General features: G+C 40.3%; 1 protein-coding gene across 1 annotated transcript; it reads right to left on the minus strand.

The window, feature by feature from the left end:
- Positions 1–7,172: 7,172 nt before the first annotated feature.
- Positions 7,173–9,291, minus strand: LOC122722235. Its single transcript, XM_043952421.1, has 9 exons — positions 9,169–9,291; positions 8,956–9,039; positions 8,358–8,567; positions 8,127–8,285; positions 8,047–8,068; positions 7,771–7,913; positions 7,618–7,718; positions 7,403–7,532; positions 7,173–7,280 (listed from the first exon to the last, which is right to left on the minus strand). The coding sequence occupies exons 1-9, from the start codon at positions 9,289–9,291 to the stop codon at positions 7,173–7,175; spliced, it is 1,080 nt and encodes a 359-aa protein (XP_043808356.1).
- Positions 9,292–26,225: the final 16,934 nt, after the last annotated feature.

Here is a 26,225-nt window from a genome sequence, read left to right on the forward strand (position 1 = left end):
CATGCAATTGTGCTTTGATTCCAAGATTGCTTTGTTGTTTTGATCAAATTGGCCACTTGATTCTTGATTGCAAAGTTAATTGATTGTTGGATTAGGATATTTGTTAGTGCGTAATTGCTGGAAATATTCTGTCCATAGAACACTTGGTGTAAAAACCCAAGGAATTGCATGATCTAACATCATCTCATGCGTTTGAGTAGTTAGGGTTTGGATCTTTCTTGTTCTTCATGCAATTGGCAATTGTTTTGATGCCTATGGCCCAAGGACGTTCCTTGGCAATTTGTTGATTAGTAATTGGTTAGAGGACGTTCCCTAATCAGTTTGTTCATAAGGAAAGACATGGTGGTGAGAAGCGTCTTCCACCCCCATAACCAACCTATTGAATCAATCAAGATAACCATGTTTCAATGATCAACCCAAACAACCAAAGTGGATCCATATCTTCAACTAGACTTTTCCCATATTGATTTCTCTCTTATTTTAGATTACTTGCTGTTTTAATTGCTTTCAATAATTGTTAGTCAAATCAATCTCAAAACCCCCCTTTTACTTTTATTGCACTTGTTTCTCTTTCTCTTTGATTACTTGCTTTCACTTGTGCTTTCAATTAGTTCTATTGGTCTTGTTTGAGATAAATAAATAGGTATTCAATTCTCTGTGGATACGATCCTTCACCACTGTCTACAGTTGTAAATTGTAGGTAACCGAGAAGGTTATTTTTGACCGGCTTCGACAACCGCTCCTGTCACCCTGCAAACGGCAACAGCTCCAAGAACCTATCTGTGTACTCATCTACACTCATCTTATCGGTTTGCCTCAACTACTCAAATTCAATCATCTTCAAATATCTGGAACTTTCAGGGAAAGCCTAACCTGCAAACTCATTTGCAAACTCGTCCCATGAAAGACTATCCACCCTCGGGTTCACATAGTTTTTAAACCACTCACGGGCCTTCTTGCACTTTAGTGTGAACCCAACCATTTGAATGGCTCTACTATCATCAGCTCCTGTACCTCCCATCGAATACCCGAGATTCTGTGAAAAGGGTGGGTATTGGAGTGGCTAAACAAACCCCAAGGCCTGAGTGCCTCCCTGTGACTCTCCCATGCCCTCTTCTGACATACTTACACCAAGACTGCCATCCCTCCTCTGATCCACATCCATATCATCTCCCACATCTATAGACATTCCTTCTTGAACTGTTCCTCTCCTGCTTCCATCAAAAGACCTTCTAGGGTCCCTTGATGTCCTTTCTCTACTAGACCTGCAGGACATTGCCCTAGGCAATGCGGGAGGACGGGCATCCGTGCCCTCGTCCTGAGGTGGTACTCCAGTCAATCGTGCAGATCGACGAGTTCCTCGCATCCTGTTTACTGAAAAACAGCACACAGCACATAAAACGTTAGCATCATATGGTTCATGTGAAAACACATGAACCTGCATCACATACATAACATACATATCATAGCATTAATGCACATGCGTATTATCATGGCATTTCACATCATCATACAAGACAGGACTCCACATCCTATCCTAGTGGACATGATCTTTCCTATTATGCTTGCCCTTCTATAACCTCTATGAGCCCGACACACTCTAGGTCCGACCATATGAACCTAGGGCTCTGATACCAATCTGTAATGACCCGAAAACCGGACCACTACCGGCGCTAGGATCCAGATCGACTTAAGGTCGCCGGAACCCGTAGCAAGCCTAACATACATCCTGTAAACCTGTTTAATCCCATACATGATCAAACATAAACATAAAACTGTAAACTTTTTCTTTTCTTTTACCAAGCTTAACCTGTGCATGCACAACTCATAAACATAAACCTCACACTGGAGCCCTCATCAAGTGCTCCAATGGGGTATCATAACATACATTAAGCCTGGTTTACATAAAACATCATTAAAACATTACATGGATCATGTATACGCAAAGGGATTAACTATACATACTAGGGTCAAGCACAACTCTAATCCTCAGTTAACATCATTACATTACATTGATGTTCAATACTATTCATTACATCATATTCTTTCTCATGTCCACTTACTAGCTATTACATACCTAAAACTTCCTACTCTAGCTGACTTCCCGGACTGCCTCGTACCTGTAAACCTGGGGGATTAAGGGAATGGGGTGAGCTACGAGAGCCCAGTGAGCAGAATAGTAAAAAAATTTAAACATATGATAATATGGAATGCATCACATCACAAACAAATCATATCAAGGATGAACTTGTCACCAATAGCTGTCTACATATCCTATAGTGCCAGAATGTAGAATGGGTCCTGGTCTTTCCCTTACATAGCATAGCATAACATTCCAATGTGCCAGGGACGTAGAATGGGTCTTCCTGGACTTTCTCTTACATAGTGCCAGGGACGTAGAATGGGTCTTCCTAGACTTCCATACTGTGTCCTCATATCACATCATATCATCATATCATACGAGGGCTAATGGATCATCCAACATTCATCCATATCAACATCATAATGTGCAATGCAACATATTTATGAAAGCTAATGCAAACAACCTAATATATCTCATGGCATTCGTGATGCGTGAATCATGATAAAACTTTCATTAATTTAAAACATAAGAGTTTATTCTACTCACCTTAGGCTAGCTCTGAAAGACACTAAAGCAGCTAACTCACTGCTGGGGTCCACGGTTCCTCGGGTCCGAACCTACACAGGTGGACTCAAATGAGGGACCAAACATACATGAACATGACTCTAAACAACTCCCCAAAAAACCCCCTAAAACACCTTAAAACAATCATAGAAAACATGCAAAGGAAGGCTGAACAGGGCACTTGCGATGGTAGGTTCGGCGGCCGAAAGTCCCTCCAGAGCCGAAACTCAGTCACTTTTGGCGGCACCTTCGGCGGCCGAAAGTCCTTCTAGAGACGAAACTCATGCATGTTCGGCGGCCGAAACTCCCTTCCAGAGCCGAAAGTCCAACTTTCGGGGGCAGGGTTCGGCAGCCAAAAGCTTGCCTCCACAGGCAGGTTTGGCGGTCGAAAGTCCCTTCGGCTGCCGAACTTGAGTTCTTCTAGAAATGGCAGAACTCAGCTCTCTCATGCACAAAGCCTCCTCAAACTTTCCTATCATGCATTTAGCTATTCTACAACATGCATACACATCCCAACAAGCATATAGGGGTCTCAAACTAACCTAAACCCCAACCAAAACACATCTAGCAACTCACATTGTCCATCAAAGCATATAAATCATATTCACAATCCTTAACCTAATCATGCATTTCTACCCCATAAACCATCATAAAACTTGTTTAAAACATAGAATGAACTAAAGATCGACTCTTACCTCTTGAAGATCGAGAGGAGAGGCGATCCAACTCGGACATGGGAGGGATCTAGCCCCTTGGGTCTCCAAGCTCCAAAAACTTGATCTTTAGCTCAAAACTTCAAAAACCAAGCAACCACTTGTTAAAACTTGAAATATTGAAGGAAAATCATTAAAATCAACCATGGGAGAGCATGGACTCACCTCTGGCCAGAAATGGGGAAGAACCTCGCCCATTTTCGGCCATGAAGCTTCTTATAGGGGCTAGCCAGGCCACCTTCGGAAGCCTAAAGTGCCTCCAAAACTCATGCAAGTTCAGCGGCCGAACATGAGGTTCGGTGATCGAACACTCAAAAACATAAAATTCATGAAAACATTTTATAAAAACATGATTTTTACCCTTCTAGAGGTTTTCGACATCCGAGATTCCACCGGACGGTAGGAATTCCAATACCGAAGTCTAGCCGGGTATTACAAAAGGAGAAGTGGACAGTAGCAGCACCAAGACAGAAGCAGTGAAGATAGCAGACTGTTGTACCCTGCTGGTTGCGGGTGATTTGCCCAAATCACCAGTGCAGGCAGACCCCGAGTTACCCAAATCACTGGAGCAGACAGACATAACAGAGAGTGATCTGCCCAAATCAACAGACCCAGCCCAGGAAATCTGCCCAAATCAGTAAGCAGACAGCAACTACATCAAATCTGAAACCCTTGCCAAAGCACCTCAAATATGCTTACTTGGGGGCTGAAAATACACTTCCAGTCATAATTTCCAATCAACTCAACCAGCAAGAAGAGGAGAAACTCCTAGAGGTGTTGAGGAAACACAAAGAAGCAATTGGGTGGACCTTGGAAGACATCAAAGGCAAATCACCCTCAACATGCATGCATCGGATACTTATGGAGGATGAGTGCAAACCTGTTCGTGAGGCCCAAAGAAGGCTGAATCCACCAATGATGGAGGTTGTGAAGAAAGAAATAGTGAAACTCCTAGATATTGGGGTAATCTACCCCATCTCTGACAGCAAATGGGTGAGTCCCATCCATGTGGTACCAAAAAAGACTGGGATTACCATTGTCCCTAATTTTGAAGGAGAGCTAGTACCCACTTGTGTGCAAAATGGGTGGAAAGTTTGCATGGATTACAGGAAGCTCAACACAGCCACAAGGAAGGACCACTTCCCATTGCCCTTCATGGACCAAATGCTTGAGAGACTTGCTGGAAAAAGCCATTACTGCTGCCTTGATGGATATTTGGGATTCTACCAAATCTCTGTTGCACCTGAAGATCATGAAAAGACCACCTTCACATGCCCATTTGGCACCTTTGCATTTAGGAGGATGCCCTTCGGTCTTTGCAATGCACCAGCCACTTTCCAAAGGTGCATGATGAGCATTTTTTCTGACTATGTGGAGAAGATTATTGCATTCTTCATGGATGATTTCACGGTGTATGGCAACTCATTTAATGAATGCCTAGCCAACTTGGAGAAAATACTTCAAAGGTGCTTGGACACAGATCTGGTTCTCAACTACGAGAAGTGCCACTTCATGGTCAGCCATGGCTTAATCTTGGGCCATATTGTTTCAGCAAAAGGGATAGAGGTGGACAAGGCCAAAGTGGACACCATCAAAAGCCTGCCCTATCCAACCAGCATTAGGGAGATTAGATCTTTCCTTGGCCATGCTGGTTTTTACAGGAGGTTCATCAAGGATTTTTCCAAGATAACTCAGCCTTTGTGCAGATTATTACAGCAGGACGTGCCATTCGAGTTTGATGAGATCTGCAAAACAGCCTTTGATTTGGTCAGATCACTACTGGTCACTGCCCTAGTCATCCAGCCACCTAACTGGACCCTTCCATTTGAGATCATGTGTGACGCCAGCAACTTTGCTGTGGGTACAGTGTTGGGACAGCGAAAAGGTAACTCTCCTCATGTCATACATTATGCCTCACGCACCTTAGATGCTGCACAATGCAATTATTCAACCACAAAAAAAGAGTTGCTGGCTGTTGTGTTTGCATTGGAAAAATTTTGGTCCTATCTACTTGGGACAAAGGTGATTATTTATTCAGACCATGTTGCATTGAGATATTTAATCAAGAAAAAGGAGTCCAAACTAAGGCTGGTGCGATGGATATTGCTGTTGCAAGAGTTTGACTTAGAGATCCGTGACAAGAAGAGAAAGGAGAACCTTGCAGCTGATCACCTCAGCAGAATTCTGACCGAGATGGAGACCTGCCCCATCAATGAAAAATTCCCTGATGAGCACCTCTTTGCTGTACAAGAAGAGGAACCATGGTATGCTGATATTGTAAATTTCCTCGCCACAGGTGATTTGCCTACTGATTTTCCCAAACACATGATAGACAAGATCAAGAAATATGCAAGGTATTATATGTGGGATGAGCCTTACCTATGGAAGCATTGTGCAGACCAAGTCATAAGGAGATGCATGCCAGATCAAGAAATACATTCTGTCCTAGCCTTCTGCCACTCATATGGCTGTGGAGGACACTTTGGGCCATGCAAGACAGCCTTGAAAATACTTGAATATGGGTTATTTTGGCCTAACATATTTAGAGATTCTTATTTATTTTGTAGGGCATGTGCAAGATGCCAACAAACGGGAAACCTTGGCAACCGAAGTGAAATGCCACAAGCACCCATCATGGTGTATGAAATCTTTGACATATGGGGCATTGACTTCATGGGACCATTCCCACCTTCCTTTGGCAACACCTACATACTTTTAGCTGTGGACTATGTGTCCAAGTGGATTAAGGCCAAAGCAACAAGGGCTGATGATGCAAAAATAGTTGTTGACTTTGTGAAATCCCACATATTCTCAAGATTCGGTCTGCCCAAAGCCATCATCAGTGACCGAGGCACCCATTTTTGCAATAAGGTGATAGAAACTCTCCTCAAGAAGCACCATGTCATCCATAGGACCTCTACTGCCTATCATCCTCAAACAAATGGGCTGGCCAAAGTGTCAAATAGGGATATCAAGTCAATCTTGGAGAAAACAGTCTGCCCAAGTCGCAAGGACTGGAGTGTGCGCCTAAATGATGCCTTATGGGCATATAGAACAGCATATAAAACTCTAATAGGGATGTCTCCATATAGGCTGATTTATGGGAAAGCTTGCCATCTACCTGTGGAACTTGAACACAAAGCCTATTGGGCTGTGAAGAGTTGCAATCTTGATGAGAAAGAAGCTGGAGCCCACAGAAAATTGCAAATTCAAGAGCTTGAGGAGATTCGGCATGATGCATATGAAGCTTCATGGGATTATAAAGCAAGGACCAAAGCCTTCCATGACAAAAATATCTCCAGAAAACACTTCCAGGTTGGTGATAAGGTTTTGCTTTTTGATTCAAGGTTCAAATTATTCCCTGGGAAGCTTTGGTCTAGGTGGATTGGGCCATTCTTGGTTGAGCATGTCTATCCGCATGGGGCTGTTGACATATGCAGTCCACAAACAAGCAAAGTTTTCAAAGTCAATGGGCACCGATTGAAGCAATTTTATGAAGGATTTACTGTTCATCTTGTGGAGAAGGTTCCCTTGGATCCCCCTTCCCCAGCCTGCTGATCAAGACAAGGCAGTCCAGCCCAAGACAGAAAACAGGGCGCTACTGGGAGGCAGCGCAGATGTGACGATTTGCCCAAATCACTGGGGCAAATCGACTGAATGTACCATAGTTACAAGTGATTGGGGCAGGTGATGTGCCCAAATCAACAGCCCAAATCGACAGGGTTCATCTCAGAAAGAACAAGATCAACTAGGTAGTTGCACCGAAGAAGTGATTTGCCCAGATGATTTGACCAAATGACCAAGCCAAATTACTAGATCAGCACATCATCAGAAAAGACGTGAACAGGGCCAAGCAAGCAACTGCAATGAAGAAAGTGATTTGGCAAAAGTGATTTGCCCAAATCACTGACCCAATCACTCTGCCAACAAGCCAGAGACTCAACATTTTATGATCAGGGCAGTTCAACTACCCAAATCACTTTAAGTAATTTCTCTTTTATTTTTTTATTTTCTCACGCAATCTTTCTGTTTCATTTCTTACTTCTTCTTCAAGATTTCTTTCACCGACGACCACTCCTTCATCGACGACGACATGGTCAGAATCAAGATGATAGCCACTGGCGGTCCCGGCATATGAAGGCGACGAGGGACACCCAGGCCAGTTTGCATTCCTACCGACAGAGATGAAGAAGCCATGGATAACCCTCCACCCGTCCCCAACAACACCGAAACGACACCGGCCACTGGAATAGAGACCAGACGCTTTGACTCACTGAACGTCCAGACTTATCGCCGGCGAAACAAAGCAATGAGGATCGCTCCACCATCTGCCTCTCCGACAGTTGCGACGGCCAACCCTAAAGGCGAAACGCCACAAGAAAGAAATTTGTAGAAATGTATATTACGTACCTTGAAAATAGTTATTTCTGTGTCATATTGTTTGCCACCATAAATTGAAATGGGTAAAATATCATAGCTTAAAGCAATCTTGTTATTAGTTTGTACAAAACCAGGGCACTCTAGATTGTAACAGCCTATTTTTTTATTAATGTCTGTATGAAAAATTACATGAAATAAACACGCCATCTAACAACTTGAATCCATAATTTTGATCTGAAGGTTATTTTAGAAAAGTTTATAAATAATTTACCGTCCAATAAATAAAGAAGCTTGTTTTCGTTTCACCGGATAGAACCTGAAATCCATCCTTCGATTTATAAGTGGATAAAGATAATTAGAAAAATTATTCATCTCTTTTAACTTACTCGCCACCCTGCTTCAAGACTGTTCAAATCATGGCCATATCCTACTTGAACCCACATTTGAGATGAACTAAATTCTTCACCATGTATTGTTGGATGCCATATATTAAATCCTCTAGATGCTCCAAAGTATGTGCCATAATTTATAATAAATTGGTAATACTAATTTATATAAGAAACAAAAAATCAGACATGAAAGTTTAAAAAAAAAATCATAACATAAATTAGAAGTACCTTTAGGGCACCACTGTTGACATCAAAAACATGAAAATTACTATAAGATTGCCTCCTTTTTGAAAGAACAGAAGTAACTTTATGTTCATTAGATAATGTTTGAGCTTTTAAAATCAAAATTGTTCCTTCAGGACATCTGGCTTTCTTATTCCATTCTTGTAAAAGTTTAGTGTTGTTTCTTTCTCTTAGCCCACCTGAATTGGGTTTCATCTGCACAACCAAATTATTATACATAAATTTATACCACTTAATTTAGAAGTAAATAGAATAAATTAATTTTTTTTTCATAATTCAATATTCTTTTTAATTTTTTGATACTTACAACACATCTTGAAAAGAATATTCTCAATCCACCAACTTGATGCAATGAAAATTTTAGGTTTTCTAAAGAAAACTAAAAAAACATCCCACTATATATCTTATAAAACCTCATCCCATATGAGCTTATTCTTATGAATCTTTCAACTCTATCACATGATATTTGTGAAAATATTTATTACGAATTAAAAAGAAAATTATAAGTTCAAATTCTCATCTACATTCACTTAAAGCAATTACGTACATGCTCCATACATATAAATATAAAATGAAATGGTACCTGTATAGTGTGATTTTTAAGAAATGGATGACTGAAAGCTGGTTGTTTATAGATATCAATACAATTAATTATATCATCCTCGCTCTGCAAAATTGAACAAAAATATATATATTTTTAGCACTTGAAACTTGGAAATACAAAGCATTAAGATATAAAAGAAATCACTTGCGTGGAAAATGATTAGTGACAGAAGTAATTCTATGTAATACATACCCCTTCGATTTTTGGATTTGAAACACCTGAACTATCGATAAGTCCATTGCTCAACATGTCAATGAAAATAATTAAGAAAAACATCCAAACCCTATTTTTGATTTGATGATCTTTACCAGCCATTGTAGAAATATGAAATTTTGCTCACACTTTTACTTTTTATTTTTCACAATTTAATTTAATTTAATTGGAGTCAAGGATTATGTGTAGTTGGTAAAATTCATAATGCATGAAGCATTTTAAGGAATGTGTCAATGGATATCTCTTCATATTTATTAAGATTCGCTTGTTGTATTGGATCCATCACCACTATTCCTTTTTTTTTTTTTTTTGAAATAACCGCTATTCCTTATTTGAAATTATTTACATATGATTGTCTTCCTTATTAATCGGATTTTAATGGGAAACATTTCATTTGTTCCTTTTTAGTAAAGTTAAAATTTCATTTTGGGATAGAGCAGAAGAATTTTGATGAAATGGGATAAGTATATATCCAAATTAGTATTTAATTGTATAAAACATTAAAGAAAGTTTTCTTTACGATTACACTATTAACTTGCTTGGTTGGATCCATCATCACCTTTTTTATGTTTGGAAATTACATAATTATTAGTTTCCTTTTAAACTGGATTTAGTGGAAATGATTTTTTTTTTAATTTTAAGAAAAAGGAAAAATTTTATGAAATGGGTTGAGGATAACGTGTCATTAATTATCTAGACATTCAAATGGAAATTATAGAAAAAAAAAAACGAACTAATAGGATAATAAATAATAGGGCTATATATAAGCATCTATGACTTTATCTTTATTTATTCATTACATTCTAAGAACAATTAGTACTTTTAAGATGGAAAAGAGGGATTTTATAAATTTGAAATTTGCATATACCCTTTAATCTTATTTTTTTACAATATACATTAAAGTAATTACAATTGGATAAACATTTTGTCTCCCAATATTATGTTTCCATAGTTGTCCTCGGAAATGCAAAGTTGGCAACTTCTTTTGCAAAATCATAAATCAATTTGGCTTAATTTGATCAACCAAACCACAATGATTTGAATGTGTTGTCCTGTAATAGAAAGACAAGACCAATAGATCCTTATAGAAGAACAAAGAATCCACTTTGATATTGTGTTGAGTTCATGTATGCTTGAATGGGAAAAGGGGCAAATGCCAATTTTTCTCAATCGGTTTGTGGGTTACTCTCTTAATTGTCTAGTGGTATATATAGCTTTTTTCTAGTTGCGTGTTTGGTATATATAGCTTTTTTCTAGTTGCGTGTTTGGACAATCTTCAGCTATTCTTCAGAGAGTAATCTGTCTGGTCTGCCTTTGTTTTTTTCTTTTTTTTATACTATGTGAACATCAAGAAAAGTTTTCAACTTAAAGGGATAGTGTTATAGTTTTTGGGTTTTAGGATAGGATGTCAATTTAGGGGTTCTCACATCAACTCTATTATCTGTTGCTTCCCTTTGGCTTCTAGAAGCCCCTCCGAGACATGAATCCTCTTCTTCTCTCCATTCTGGAGTTTTCTTTTAAGTAATAAGGAAAGTTTAGATCTAGACTATTGCTTCAATGAGAGTGGAGATAACATGGTTGCTTAAGGTAGCTCATTAGATCAAGCTAGTCCAAAAGGTGCAAGTGAATTCGCTGAAGCCTTTACCTCCTCCACTCCTCATTATTTGGTTTGATTTGAGCATTTTTTCTATTGCTTCTTATCTCTGCATGTACCTCTCAATGTGTCTAGCTCCATCCCTCTTTGGCTTTCCAACTTTTAGTTCTAGTTTCCAGCATCCATAGCTAAAGATCTTTCTGGATATGGCTTCCTACATAGCTACTAGCGGACCGTTCTTCCTTTGAGGCGGCAGCTAGACTTACCAGGTTGGGCAATTAGGTTACTTATAGTCTAGATTAGTTTGTATTTTCAACCTTTAAGACTTCAATATAATTATCTCTAACACAAAAAATAGAGAGAGAATGGAAAGGGGATTGCTCCTCATTCCGCCATGAAAACATTATCAAACCTTCGAGGATTTGATCCGTGCTCAATCCAAAATTTACAAAATTTATAAAATATAGCAATACCTCAAGGGTTGCTACCATTTTTCAAGTCTGTTTCGTTTGTTTTTTCTTTTTCTTTTTTCTTTTTTTTTTTTTTCATTTTGCAACTAATAATTTGATAGATTATTTTCAAAAGTTGACTAAAATATTTTTAAATTTTAAATATTCGTTCATCTATTTATTAATATTTAAAAGAAAATCAAATATTATATTTATACTGAAAAATTAAATAATTTTAATATTTTTATCCAAATTGATTCAAATAACTTTTTAAATCGGCTAATTATTATAATATATATTTTAATCCAACACTTACACACGTGGGATGAGCATTCCACAGTTTGTGAGTCCTTAGGAGCAATGGCATAAATAAGAAAGCATTTTCTTATAGAGACCGAGCTCGTGAGGTTGGAAACAGGCCATCCAAGACTCCGTCTGCTCCTAAACAGACTCTTAAGGAGCCCATTATGCTCAGCAAGTCCGCCAAAAGCAGCTTGGAGGAGCGCACTAGGATTGCCCCTCTGGATGTCCCACCCCTCTAGGCTGTGGGGCTATTGTTATTGGAAGTGAGGCTAGCAAGTGGACCCAGACCTCGGAGCTAGATGGGCTCACACTACAGAGCCTGCAAAGACAGCCCCTCCTCCCTCATCCAACAAGGGGAAGAAAGCGGTGGAGCAACTATCATCTGCCCTAGATAATGAACTTTTGAATGCTGCTAAGGTGACTCCTGAGTCCACATCGGCCTTGGCAGCCAAGATGCTGTGTGAGAAGATGTTTGGGGGAATCCCAGATGCCTTTGATCCTCGTTTCTTGACCCTCATAAGCCACCTCACCTACTCTACCAAGCAGCAGGTGGTTTTCAGCTATCGCTCTTTGGATGACCTCAGGGATAGCTTGAGTGAGATGTTCCTCATGGTAATTCATCTACTCTCTCAAAGATATTTTTTATTCCTTTAACTTTTTTAACCTTGTTTTTGTTTTTCTGTGGCAAGCCTTTGGGGTATTCATAGAGGTTGATGCCTGGAACCAGTCCTTTTAGAGCTTGGTGGAGCATCGTATTGCCGAGGAGCACCGGGATGAAAATATCATTGCCACTAGTGAGGCCCACAGACATATCATTGAATTCCAAGGACAGATCGAGGACCTCACTAAGTAATTGGGGAAGATAAGGGAAGAGGTTGCCCAGGCTTCCTAACGAGCTTCTGCAGTTGAGTCTCAACGAGATGAGGCCTTAGCACATCTGTCCTCTTTAGAAGAGCCTTACCGATAATGTGATGAGGTTAGGGCCCAGTGTGATGAGGCCTTAGCTCGTGCTGCTGTCCTCTAGCAGGAGTTTAATAAACACATCGAGGACCTGATAGACTTAACTTCAGCGGCAGAGAAGTCTCGCCTTCAGCTATAACAACTCCACTAAGAGGTCTCTGCTCTGGAGGAGAGGTGTACTACATTACGCCCGAGCTGTAGAGGACAGGGTCCAGCAGGTTTTTGAGGAGCGTTTGCAAGAGTATAAGGACTCTGTATAGCTAAAAGATAAGATCCAGCAGGCCTGTGAAGCATGGCTAGAGGAGTACAAGGCTTCTCCAGAGCTAAAGGAAAGAGTGTACAAAGAGGCCTTCCGTATATTCGCCTCAAGATTCAGCCAGGACCTTAAAGCGGCTAGGGATGCCCCCTCCACTCCGTTGGCAAACCTGCGAGCATTTGAAGTAGACTCTGATGGCGAGAAGGTGTGCTATGAAGAGGATGACAACCCTTTGCCCAAGAACACTCCTCACTTGCCTTCTAGACTACAGGGGAAAAATACTGTAGATAATCCTGTAAATGATTTAATCAGTTCTGCTGCCCTTACTCTGTTGCCTCTATAACTCATTCCAACAATTAATAAAGATTTTGAATTTTTACTGTTTTCCCTCTGTCTGCTTTTATTTTGCTTATTTATTAAATTCTACTTGCATTTTCATACTTAGACTATTTTTATATGTATTGCCTGTGAACTATACTGAACTGGTAGCTCGTTAGCTTATTTTACTTGTGAAGCATTTTGCTTATTATATTATGCTTTCTGCCTATCGAATGCCTTAGTACTTTTTCGCCTTTTGTTCTCTTGAAGCCTTTGGCTGGTTGAGTGTAATTTTCTTTCAGCCCTTTATCTTAGCTTGTATTGTCCTTTAAGTTACATATATATTTTTTTTCTACTTGTACTCTGTCATCCGCGGGTTTGTTTAGCGATAAGGCTTACTTTTATTTTAATTTTGCCTTGGTTCTGTTTTCTTTGGGCTTTAGGAGCACTGAGCTCTTTTTTGAGATCAACATTGTGCCCTAGTTTTGCAGGCCTTAGATTAATTTTTCAGTGGGTAGTACTCTTTCGTGAAGTTGGCATCAGAATGTCTTAGGTTAATTTTCTATGTGTCGGGCTCTATCGTGAGGTCGGGCTCATGCCTCAGGTTATTTCTCTATGAGCTGAGCTCTTCCGATACGTATATGTGGAAGGAAATAATTCTACATGGGATGAACATTTATATACACTCTTGAATGCTTCAATGACTTAGATAAATCTATTACACAAAAAAAAGGGATCAGATCTTGTATTAAACACCCTATTTCTAACTTTATTTCTTATGAATCCTTGTCTCCTTCCTATAGAGACTTTGCCTTATCTATTTCCTCTGTGTCTATTCCACAGAATTGGAAAAAAACTCCTGTAGATCCTAAATGGAGGGAAGTAATGATTGAAGAGATGAAAGCATTGGCTAAAAATGAGACCTAGGAGTTTGTCACTCTTCCATCTGGAAAGAAACTCATTAGCTATAAATGGGTGTGCACAGTGAAACACGAAGCTGATGGCACAATTGGACGGTTTAAGGTCAGATTGGTTACTAAAGGATTCACCCAAACCTATGGAGTGGATTACCAACAGACATTTGCCCCAATTGCAAAAATCAATCAGAGTTTCGTTATCTTGTACAGCCAACTTGGACTGGAACTTGCAACAGTTTGATGTGAAAAATGCTTTTCTTCATAAAAATTTAAAGAAAGAAGTGTTCATGAGATTTATAAGATTTAGTAAGAAACATTACATAAGATATCCAACACTTACTACTTTTATAAAATAACATTGGCTAAGTGAGGTAAGCATAACACGCTTTTACCTTTACATTTTTCACATGTTTTTTTTTATGGGCTTGGATAAAGGTTTAGACTTTACATTATTTTGTGATCAGCAAATTTATTGAGGTAATTTTTATTCAAAGTCACTACATTTTTGTTGCATTTTCATTTTGGTCACTTAACTTTAATTTCTTTCTTAAAAACTCCTCAAACTTTCATTAAATTTTTATTAAATTCCTTACCTATAATTATAGGTTTCCAAGTTAACATAAATTAAAAAAAAAAAACTATCTCTTCTATTGTTTATTTTCTCTTTATCTACATAAAAAAATTATATATTTTCTCCCTTCTCTTCTTTTCTCCCTCCTAAAAATATACCATTTCATTTTGCAATATATATAAAACAAAAAAAACTTAAAGTTGTATAAAATTATTACAGCTATCTATGATAAAAGAGCAAAAAATCTAAGGATAAAATATATATTTTTTTTAGAGCTAATACTTTTTATATATTAATTAAAAATAAAGAAGTTAAAGGTAACACCACCTTTCTAATAATCATTACATATTGCATTTATTTAATAAAATCAAAGGAATATATATAATATATAAGTTTTATTTTATTATATTTTATATAATTTATTATTTTAAAGCATTTTTAAATTTTAAATATTAAAATTTTATTCTAAAAAATAAAATAATAATTATCTAAAATTAATTTTAGTATAAATATATATAATTATTTACAAAATTATTTATTAACCTTTAAAAATGAATGTCTAAAATTTGAGAATAGAAAATTAAGTGAATTTTGATGGCTTAAACTCAATTTTCTTTATTCCTTTCTTTTATTTTTATTTTTCTTTGTCTTTTTTTGACGTATCGCGACCACCACCGTTCTATATGTATATATGTGTCTATTATATTTATGCAGATAGTCTGTACGAACATTCAGTATTCCATTCTCGTTAGACGGCTATTTAATTCTTTTTAATATCACTTAAATACGATCTTGGAGAATGCGGACTTTGTTTTTATATGGAGACTAACGACCATTTAGGCTGAATTACTCCGAGCCCACCTAACTCCTATAAGCTCACAAGGACAAGCCCTAAACTGATGTGGGACTTACCCTTTCATGGCATAGTGAGCCGGTATCAGGCCAGCCTAGTTTTTTTGGTTCAGCCTGCGACGGGTCCCGTTGTCTGGAATCCAATAATCATAATAAATAAAATGATAATTAATAAATAATTTATTTTTAATAAAATTTTATATTAGTATTTTAAATATAAAAATATTATATGTTTAAAATAAATTAATAAATAATATGCACAATATAATTGCTTAAATGCTAAAATTTCATCCATAAAATTATCCAAATTAATATCTAAAAATTACTCATTAATATCTAAAATAAAATTGTATCTAATTAATATTTTTATTATTAATAAATTTTTTTAGTGATTCAAAATAAAATATAAAAATATTAATTAAATTATGAAAACAAAACAATAAATAATCAATAAATTGTGTGAATAAATATATAATAAAAGAGAAGTACAATGGAAAAAAGGAAGAGAGAATAAAAATAGAAAATAAATAATAAGAGAGAAAAATATATTTTTATTTTATATTAACATGAAAATCTATAGTAGTATGTAAAAAGGGGATTAAATGGAAGTTTGAAAAATTTTAAAAATAAAATAAAATTGAGTGAACAAAATGAAAATATAATAAATTTTGAGTGGATGAAAATTACCGAATTTATTGTCTATATGCAAGTGCGTGTATTTATACAGTTAGAAGGCCATCTTTTGTGTTTGCAATTAGGAATGGGCGACAAGAAGAACAAGGCATTCATGTTCATACGGCTGGTTTTAGCCGTCGGGACTTGATTCTTCTTTGTGAATGGAAAGGGTTCTGCAATAAGATAAAAAATAATTGGACGATTTCTGTAATACCCGGCTATATCAGGTATCGGAATTCTTACCGTCCGGTGGAATTCGAGGATGTCGGAGCTTCTATTTTCTAAAATGTTTTAAGTGTTTTACAGGTTTTGAATGAGTTTTGGATTGTGTTTTGAAGAGAAAAGACAATGGGGACTTTTGCCATGTTCGGCCGCCGAAGGTAATGTTCGGCCGCCGAAAGTGCTATAGATTCGGCTTCCGAAGGTTAAGTTCGGCCCCCGAATGTTGCATGGTTTTGCATGCGATTCGGCAGTCGAAGCTGAGTTCGGCAGCCGAAGCTGAGTTGGACAGCCAACCAAAAAGCACTCCTCAGTCAGTGATTTGGACAGGTGTAGCCTCTAGATCATTGCCAGAGGGTGAAGCCACGTCTCCCATAACTCATCTGCAAGGTTTTTATCACCTTATGCAGAGGTTTGTTGTGTTCAAATGGTTTTGAAGGTTTTGTGTCAAAAGGAGAGCTTTGGTGGGTTGGTGAAGGAGAAGAGGTGTTGGTGCATAGCTTTGAGTTCAGATTGTTCAGCTTCTAGTTTGAAGAGGTAAGGGAGGTTTTTCTAAACTTGTTTTAATGATTTGTAACAGCTTTTACAGAGGTTAAGGGTAGAGTTATATATATAGGTTTAGTTGTGATATTTTAATGGTTTATGCATGATTATGAGATATGTGTGTTGTTTGTTGGGGTTGATAGGTAGCTTTGGACCCCTTGGAGCATATACTTGAGTATATGTGAGTTGAGGATTGGAGTTATGCATGTTGTGAGAGATAGAAGTGTTGAAGGAGGGAGGTTGCCGTCGGGGCTGAGTTCTGGATGAACTCAGGTTCGGCAGCCGAAAGTGCATTCGGCCGCCGAAAGTATGCGAGTTTCGGCTCTGGACAGGACATTCGGCCGCCGAACCTGCCGCCGAATGTGCTCTGTCTAGCTTTGCTTTTGCATGCTTTATGTGATTGTTCTAGGAGCTTTTAGAGGGGTTTTGGGAAGCTGTTTAAGAGTTATTTATGAGTTGTTTAGAGTTTGTTTGACACCTCATTTGAGTCCATTTGTATAGGATTGGACCCGAGAGATCGAGGAGGTTACCAGTGGTAGAGTCAGTTCAGTTTTCTGCTAGAGGAGCAGAGGTGAGTAGAACTAAACTTAATCTTTTCTACTGAGAAAATGGAATGCTTTAGCATAGTTCATGGATCATGGATGCCATATTATGTAATAGGGTGATTGCATTAGAATCACGAATATGGTGCATTGCATTATTTATTGATAGTGGGGATTGGACCAAGGCGACATCAATAGCCCACGATCTGTCATGGTAGTGAAAATCCTGTGTGAGTTCCTTCGGGAATCGGGTGCCGACAGAGGGAGTTTTGAGGTCATGTCTAATCCGAGATGTGAAATGTTTGTGTTGTGCCACATTTCATGTAAGTGTGTATTAATGAACTGTTTTCAGTGTTTCTACTCACTGGGCTTTAGAAGCTCATCTCTTTTCCTTAATCCCAATTTTGCAGGTTCAGAGTTAGCTGGGAAGTGAAGCAGCAGAGTATGGTTTAAAGGACTGCATGTGTAATAGCTTAGTGTGGACATGATGTAAATTAAAGAGATATATGTAAAGGCATGTAATAGATAGTAAGTTAGTGTGTTATGGTTTAAAATGTGCTTTGCCTAGTGTTTGTTTCTCCCTTGTGTATGCATGTATCCTATTTTACGTTTCTTGATGAGAAATGTGTCAAACCAGGCTTAATAACTATTGTGTTGCGAAAACTCCAGTAAAATTTAACTGTGAGGGAAGATAGGGTTTGATTCCCTTGACCCGAGACCAGACCGTGAGGGAAGAGGTTTGAGTCCCGTGACTCTACGGATAGAGGTACTGGTGTGAGCCCAGGGGGCTATTTCAGATTGGTATATCTGATTGTTTTTAAGGTTAAGTCTGGTAGTTTTACAGAAAAAGTTTGAAAGGCTAATAGTTGAGTCGGATCATGTGTGGGATGATTGGAGTTCAGGTTAGGCTTGCTACGGGTTCTGGCGGCCTTAAGCCGATCTGGATCCTTGCGCCGAGCAGTTTGGGCCGTTATAGAGGGGTACCGGTTTCCGGGCTGTTACAGATGGTATCAAAGCATAGGTTCCTCAAGAGTACGGTGTGTGAGCATTTTTGTTCAAGGATTAGAGATCCCACATCGGAAAGATGTTGATTCAGTCATAGAAAGGCAAGCACAATAAGTAAAATCATGTCCACTAGGGTGTTAAGTTTTGTTTTGCATGCTGATGTGAAATGCCATGATGTATGCTATACATGTATATGTTGTACGTTCATGTGTCTTTCATATGAACTATATGTGTGCTAATATTTGTCTATTTGTGTTTTGTGTTTTCAGAAGGGCTAAGATGAGTGGTGTTAGTCCTCAGATTGATTCAGATCCGTCTGAAGGGTCTTTTAATGAAAACAGGGAAGGAATGGATCTAGGGAGAGTATCTGGAGATAGGAGCAAAGTAGCGTTAGGTGTGCAGAAAAGGGAGGTCGATTTGCAGGTGTAATACCCGGCTAGACTCCAGTATCGGAATTCCTACCGTCCGGTGGAATCTCGGATGCCGGAGACCTCTAGAAGGGTAGAATCATGTTTTATAAAAATGTTTTAATGTGTTTTACGATTTTAAGTATGAAATTAAATGAGTTTTTGCATGAAGAGTCTTAGGAGGAAAACCCAGGTTCGGCCGCCGAAAGCCAAGTTCGGCCGCCGAACATGCATGTGTTTTGGAGGCACGTTAGGCCCCCGAAAGCATGAGTTAGGGAAGTCCAGGTTTGGCCGCCGAAAGTCAAGTTCGGCCGCCGAACATTGCATGGATGCGGAGGCACATTCGGCCCCCGAACGTGGCCTGGCCAGCCACCTATAAAAGGGGCACTTAGCCGAAATGGGTGGGCTTTCTCCCATTTTCGGCCACAGCAAGCTTCCGACCTTCCCTTTGCAACTCTTGTGTTCTTCTTCCAAATCTCTTCCATTTTTCTTGAGTTCTAAACTCACATTGCAAGTTTTGAGCATTTAAAACCAAGTTTTGGAGCTTTGGGAACTCAGGAGCTCATTTTTTGTGGATCTCCAAGTTTAGGTCGTCTCCCTCTCGATCTTCAAGAGGTAAGAGCCGATCTTAAGCTCCTTATGTGTTTTAACTAAGTTTTACGCAAGATCTATGGGTAGAAATGCATGTTAGGGTATATGTTGAGTTTATGGGTTTTGATGCTTTGATGAACAATGTAGCTTGTTTATGTGTTGTTGGAAGTGTTGTAGATGGGGTATATGATAGTTTGAGACCCCTAGGTGTAATGTATGTGAAGTATGCATGTTGTAGAGCAAGATTATGCATGATTAGAGGTTTTGGGAGGCAAGAGGTTCGTTTGAACCAAGTTTCTGCCCTTTGGCAGAAACCAGGTTCGGCAGCCGAAGGGAGTTTCGGCCGCCGAACCCCCTTTGTGGAGGCAGCATTCGGCTACCGAAGTTGCCCCCGAAAAGAGACTTTCGTCTCTGTCTGGGACTTTCGGCCGCCGAAGGTGCCGCCGAAAGTGCCTGACTTTCGGATCTGTCCAGGACTTTCGGCCGCCGAAGGTGCCGCCGAAAGTGCCCTGTTCAGCCATTTCATGCATATTTCTATGTGATGTTTTCCTGATGTTTTAGGGGGTTTTTGGGGAGTTTATTAGAGTTATGTTTATGTATGTTTGATCCCTCATTGGAGTCCACCTGTGTAGGTTCGGACCCGAGGAACCGAGGACCTCAGCAGTGAGATAGCTGCTTCAGAGTCTGTAGAGCTTCAGCCAGAGGTGAGTGGAATAAACCTTAAGTTTTTAAATAAATGAAATATAACTTTTTGAGCATGTTCATGCATCATATATGCCATGTGATATTATAGGGTGTTTGCATTAGTAATCACGAATATGTTGCATTGCATAATATGATGTGGATGCGGATTGGCTATTGGATGATCCTCTAGTCCTCCTATGATATGATATGATGAGGATACGGTATGGATTGCCAGTGAGGCCCATTCTACGCCCCTGGACTATGTTAAGAGAAAGACCAGTGAGGCCCATTCTACGCCCCTGGCATATTGGAATGTTATGTTATGTTATGTATGTAAGAGAAAGACCAGTGAGGCCCATTCTACGCCCCTGGCACGATTGGACTATGTTGAGGACTATAGGTGACAATACCATCCTTACGTGATATGTTTGTGATGTGTTGCATTTCATGGAAGCATGGAATATTTAATATATGTTTTCTCTATTCTGCTCACTGGGCTTTATAGCTCACCCCTCTCCCCTAACCCCAGATGTGCAGGTGCAGGGTAGATCAGGAGATTAGCCAGAGTATGGAAGATATGTTTATGTAATAGTTAGATGGTGGACATGACAATTGTATTATGATGTAATGTAAAAGTGTTTTAAGTTATGTTATGTAATTAGAATATTGAGGATAGAGTTGTGCTTGACCAATACAGATTGTTAATCCCACTTGTATGTACATGGTCTTTATGATATGAGATATGAGGTTATGTTTCAGCCAAGCTTATGTATGATGAGGTACCCCATTGGAGCATTTTGATGAGGGCTCCAGTGGAGGTTTATGTTATGTTTATGTTTATGTACAGGTTGAGCTTGGTTGTTATATGAGAATGTTTACAGGTTTATGAGTATTGTTGATCATGTATGGGATTAAACAGGATTACAGGTTATGTTAGGCTTGCTACGGGTCCCGGCGGCCTTACGCCGATCTGGATCCTAGCGCCGGTAGCGGTCCGGATTCTCGGGCTGTTACAGCAGGTGAATATGGATGAAGAGTCGTTAGAAGATATTCAAACCAAGGATTCTAAGATTTCAGGTATAGGAGAGAATGATCCCTCTACTTGGAGTACAGCTACCTCAAAAGGAGTGAAATGGGGGAGCACTAGCAAGAAAAAGGTCAGAGGTCTTAGAAGGTCAAAGAAAAAGGAGTGGGGTAGGACTAGGAAGGGCAGGTTGTGGAAGCGATTGAGAATAGCGTGTGTGAGATGTGGAAGGATGCATAAGAGAGTCTGTCTTGCAGGGACAATAGCTTGTTTTACGTGCGGACAGGAAGGGCACATAGCACGTAAGTGTCCGACTGCGCCTTGGATGGCTCAGTCTCAGCGGACATTTTCGGGTAGAGCTGTTCAGCAGGAGGCAGCCACATCAGACCCAGTGGTGCCAGGTATGTTCACTTTTGATGTGTCTGTTTTGTGGACTTTAGTCGGGTAGTGGCTGATGTGAGAGTAGTAGAGGATATCAGAGTAAGATGTTCAGAGTGGTTAGTAAGAGATAGAGATTCAAAAAAGCAGTCATCGCAAGAGGTTAGTGAACCAAAGAGGAGGTAAAGAGAGAATTGCTATGAGATGTGGTAGCTTTGAGTTTGATATTTGCCGATATAGTGAGATTAATCTTGTTATCGCATAGTATAGAGAGAAGGTAAAAGAGAAGAAGAAGAGTAAATGAGATAGCTTAGAGAAAGTAACAGAGAAACAAGCAGTAAGAGTAAGTTCAGAAAGAGGGTAGAGCCGGTCTGAGATTAGGTGGTAGTTGAGGCAGAGGAAAGGGTCAGTCTTTTCTTCTGTCGATTCCCGAGGGAAGTTCCGTTAGCTTTGGCTTGGATCTTCACCCTGATTTCATAGGAGGCTAACACATCAAACACGGTGACGGCAGACACGTTCACTTAGAAGTGTTTGGATGTGTATGCTTTGTTTTGGACCCTAGTGTTTCGCTTTCCTTGCTATTTGTGAGCCGTTAATAGGGTGGGTTTGATGACTTCTGTAATACCCGGCTAGATTCTGACATCGGAATTCCTACCGTCCGGGGGAGTTTGAGGATGTCAGAGGTCTCTGGGAGGGTAAGAGAAAGTTTTCTAAAATATTGTCAAGTGTTTTAAAGGTTTAGCGTAGAAAACGAGTTGAGTTTCGTGGAGAATTGGCCAAAGGAGTTTCTGTCATGTTCGGCCCCCGAAGGTTCAGTTCGGCCGCCGAAAGTGCCCAATGTTCGGCCCCCGAAGGTTATGTTCGGCCCCCGAAAGTTGCATGGTTTTGCATGCAGTTTCGGCAGCCGAAGCTGAGGTGGTCGGTTAGTTGTGCATGCTCCTCAGTCCGTGGTTTGGCCAGGTGTTCACCTCCAGATCATGACCAGAGGTTAGGCCACGTCTCCCTTGACTCATCTGCAAGCTTTTATCAGCTCATGCAGAGGGTTGCTCGTTTACAAGAGGTTTTGAAGGTTTTGAGAGAAAAGAGAGGTTTTGGTGGTTTGAAGCTTGTGAAGGGGATTTGTTGAGGTCAAGTTGTTCCTCTTCTAGTTCCAGGAGGTAAGAGAGGTCTTTATACTTGTTCTATGGTTTTAACAGCTTTTAAAGAGGTTAAGGGTAGAGTTGCATGTTTAGGTTTTAGAGTGTAGTTTTGATGTTTTAATGGTGAAAGCATGATTATATGTTGTGTTCGTTGTTTTGTTGGGGTTAATAGGTAGTTTGGGACCCCTTTGTGCATATACCAGAGTATATGTGAGTTGAGACGCTGAGTTATGCATGTGAGAGTGTGTTGGAGAGGTTGTGCAGGAGAGGAAGCAAGGTTCTGCCTTCTGGAGAACCCAGCTTCGGCCGCCGAAGTGAAGGTTCGGCCGCCGAACCCCTTGTGGAGGTAGTTTCGGCTGCCTAAGGTTGCCTCCGAAAGAATGGACTTTCGGATCTGTCATGCACATTCGGCCGCCGAAGGTGCCGCCGAACATGCATGAGTTTCGGCTCTGGAGAGGACATTCGGCCGCCGAACCTGCTGCCGAATGTGTTCTGTCCAGCCTTCTTTTGCATGAGTTATGTGATTATTTTCAGAGGTTTAGAGGGGATTATGGGGAATTGTTTAAGAGTTATTCAAAGTATGTGTGCCACCTCATTCGAGTCCATTTGTGTAGGATTGGACCCGAGAGTTCGAGGAGGTCATCAGAGTTAGAGATATCAGAGTCAGTACAGTATCTGCCAGAAGAGCAGAGGTGAGTGGAACTAAACTGAATATTTTATTTTGAGAAATGACACGATTCTAGCATGATCCATGCATCATAAACTGCCATGTTATGTATTAGGTTGTGCTGCATTAGAATGCACGAATATGATACATTGCATATGTTGTTGTTCCTGTGGATGAATGTTGGATGATCCTTAGCCCTTGACAGAGAGCAGATACAGAGTTATGGCATGAGATAGCCATACCAGGTCGCCCCTGGATAGTCCAGGTCGCTCCTGGTACTATGAATGAGACAGCTGGGCTGTCAAATCAGAGTTAAGTGTAGACCAGGTGAGACCTCGTCTCCTTGGCACAGTTAGTCATGTTATGATATCAGAGAGATCAGTGTAAACCAGGTGATGACATCGTCTCCTTGGCACAGTTGGATTATAACATGTAGTTGAGGGCTATTGGTGACAAATTCATCCTTGAAATGATATGTTTGTGATGTGATGCATTTCATGAAAGCATGTAAGGAATGAACTGTTTTTATTGTTCCTCCTCACTGGGCTCTAGAGCTCATCCCACTCCCTTAACCCCAGTTTTGCAGGTTCTGAGATAGCTATGGGAAGTTAAAGTCAGCAAGAGTACAGAGGGAAGATATGCATGAATGTATGGTTGTAATAAAGTAGTGGACATGATTAGTGGCAATGTAATGTGTATAGATATGTACTGTCGTATACTGGATAGACTTGTGCTTTCCCTAGAATCATTGCTATAGTATGATGTATGATTAATCCCTTGTACATGAATCCTGTTTTACGTTTCTTGATGAGAAATGTGTGAGTTAGGCTTAATGTATGGCTTTGATGTGATACCAGTGGATTGTGTTACAGCGTAAAAGGGTTTCAATCCCTTGATCCACAGCAGATAGTAGTCCCTGGTATAGGCCCTGAGGGCCATTTCAGATTGCTATATCTGAGTAGCAGTAGTTAAGCCTACAAAGTTTTACAGGATTGTTGAGTATCTTTGTATCATGTATGGGATTTATCAGGTACACAGAGAGTATAGTCGGCTTGCTACGGGTCCCGGCGGCCTTAAGCCGATCTGGATCCTAGTGCCAGTGATGGTTCGGGCCGTTACAGAGGGGTACCGGTTTCCGGGTCGTTACAGATTGGTATCAGAGCATAGGGCCTCAAGAGTACGGTGTGTTGAGCATCTTTGCTCAAGACTTAGAGATATTCCACATCGGAAAGAGGTGTTGTCTTGTATAGGAAGGAAAGCACAATAAGTTAAACTCATGTCCACTAGGATAGGATGTGGAGTCCTGTCTTGCATGCTGATGTGAAATGCCATGATGAGTTGCATGTGCATTATTGCTATGGTTGATATGTGTTAAGGATTCATGTGTTTTCACATGGATCATTTGCTGATATTTTTGTGTGATGTTGTGCTTTTCAGAGGCAGGATGAGAGGAACTCGTCGATCTATGAGATTGAATGGAGCTCCGCCGGAGGATGAGGATATGGATGCTCATCTCCCCATTCTGCAAAGGGCAACATCAGATAGTTTAAGCAGAGAAGGTACATCAAGGGACCCTAGAAGGTCTGTTGATGAGAGTAGAAGGGGAGTTGTTCAGAGTAGTATGTCAGGGTATCGGAGAGAAGGAGAGGAGGATGAGCAGAGTAGAGATGATAGCTTTAGTAGAAGTAGGTTGGGAGGAGATATGGGTGAGTCCCAAGGAGGCACTCAGGCCTCGAGGTTTGTTCCACCTCCGTATCCACCCTATCAGTGGGGGGCAGAGTACCCGATGAGAGGTACATCAGAGTTTCCTAGATATAACCCATATCCCACCTTTATGCCTTATCCTTCCTTTTACCCGTCATATCCACAGTATACCATGTTTCCACCCTTCTTTTGTTACCCCGGGTCAGGCAACCCTAACCCAGAGCATGTTGTACCTCCTCCACCACCAGTAGACCCCGTAGCCCCAATTGTCCAAACACCTAAACCTAGTGCACCTGGAGGAAGTGAGGGAAAGATGACAGATTATTTGAGGTTGGATGTTCCCCACTTTGAGACAGGTGATGACCCTTTGGAGTATCTGAGAATGGTCAAGATGATAACTGACGAGTTGGGAGCCAGTGAGAGTAGAGCCATTCAGATGGCAGGGGTCACAGTGAAATGTGAGAAGACAAGGGCATGGTTCACCCAGTATGTGGACCCGAGGGTAGAAAGCTTATCCTGGGAACAGTTTGCTATAGAGTTTGCAGGATGGGCTTGTTCAGATAGCTCAAGGGAGCATAAAGAGAGTGACTGTGAGCAGCTAGGGCAGACAGAAAACATGAGTGTAGAAAATGACCCAGAGAATAGTGATCGTTTCCCTTTGGGTAAGGCTGCTGCAACGAAGAAAAAGAAAGTGAGAGGCCTGAAAGGGTCAAAGAAAAGAGAGTTCCGGAATAGGGTACAGTTTGGCATGGGTTGTCGCGAGGGTTCGAGTTCTGGTTGGGGTAGTTCTAGTTGTGCAAGGTGCGGTAGGAGGCACAAAGGAGTCTGTCGGGCTGGGACAACAGCATGTTTCAGGTGCGGACAGGAGGGGCACATGGCACGAGAGTGTCCCATTATGACCGTATCCGCACAGTTCCCGCAGACACCCTCAGATAATAGAAGTCCACCAGAGGCTCCAACCTCAGTACAGGGCAGAGGGAGAGAAAGAGGGGTAGTCCCTTCGTCAGGAGGTTCCTTAAGTGGAAGTCCGTTAGTTCCGGCTCAGATTTTCACCCAGGTTCAGCCAGAGACAGACACACGGAACACAGTGGTGCCAGGTAAGCTCATTTTTGCGTGTTCTGATGTGTATGGGTTTTCTGGATCTTACGAGAAGAGCAGTTGATGTGGTGAGAAGAGTAACGTGTAATAGAGTTAGATGGTCAGAGATACAGGTTCAGAGATGAGTAAGTCGCTAAAGG

This window comes from Manihot esculenta, chromosome 17, assembly GCF_001659605.2.
Source record: "Manihot esculenta cultivar AM560-2 chromosome 17, M.esculenta_v8, whole genome shotgun sequence".
NCBI classification, from domain to species: Eukaryota; Viridiplantae; Streptophyta; class Magnoliopsida; order Malpighiales; family Euphorbiaceae; genus Manihot; species Manihot esculenta.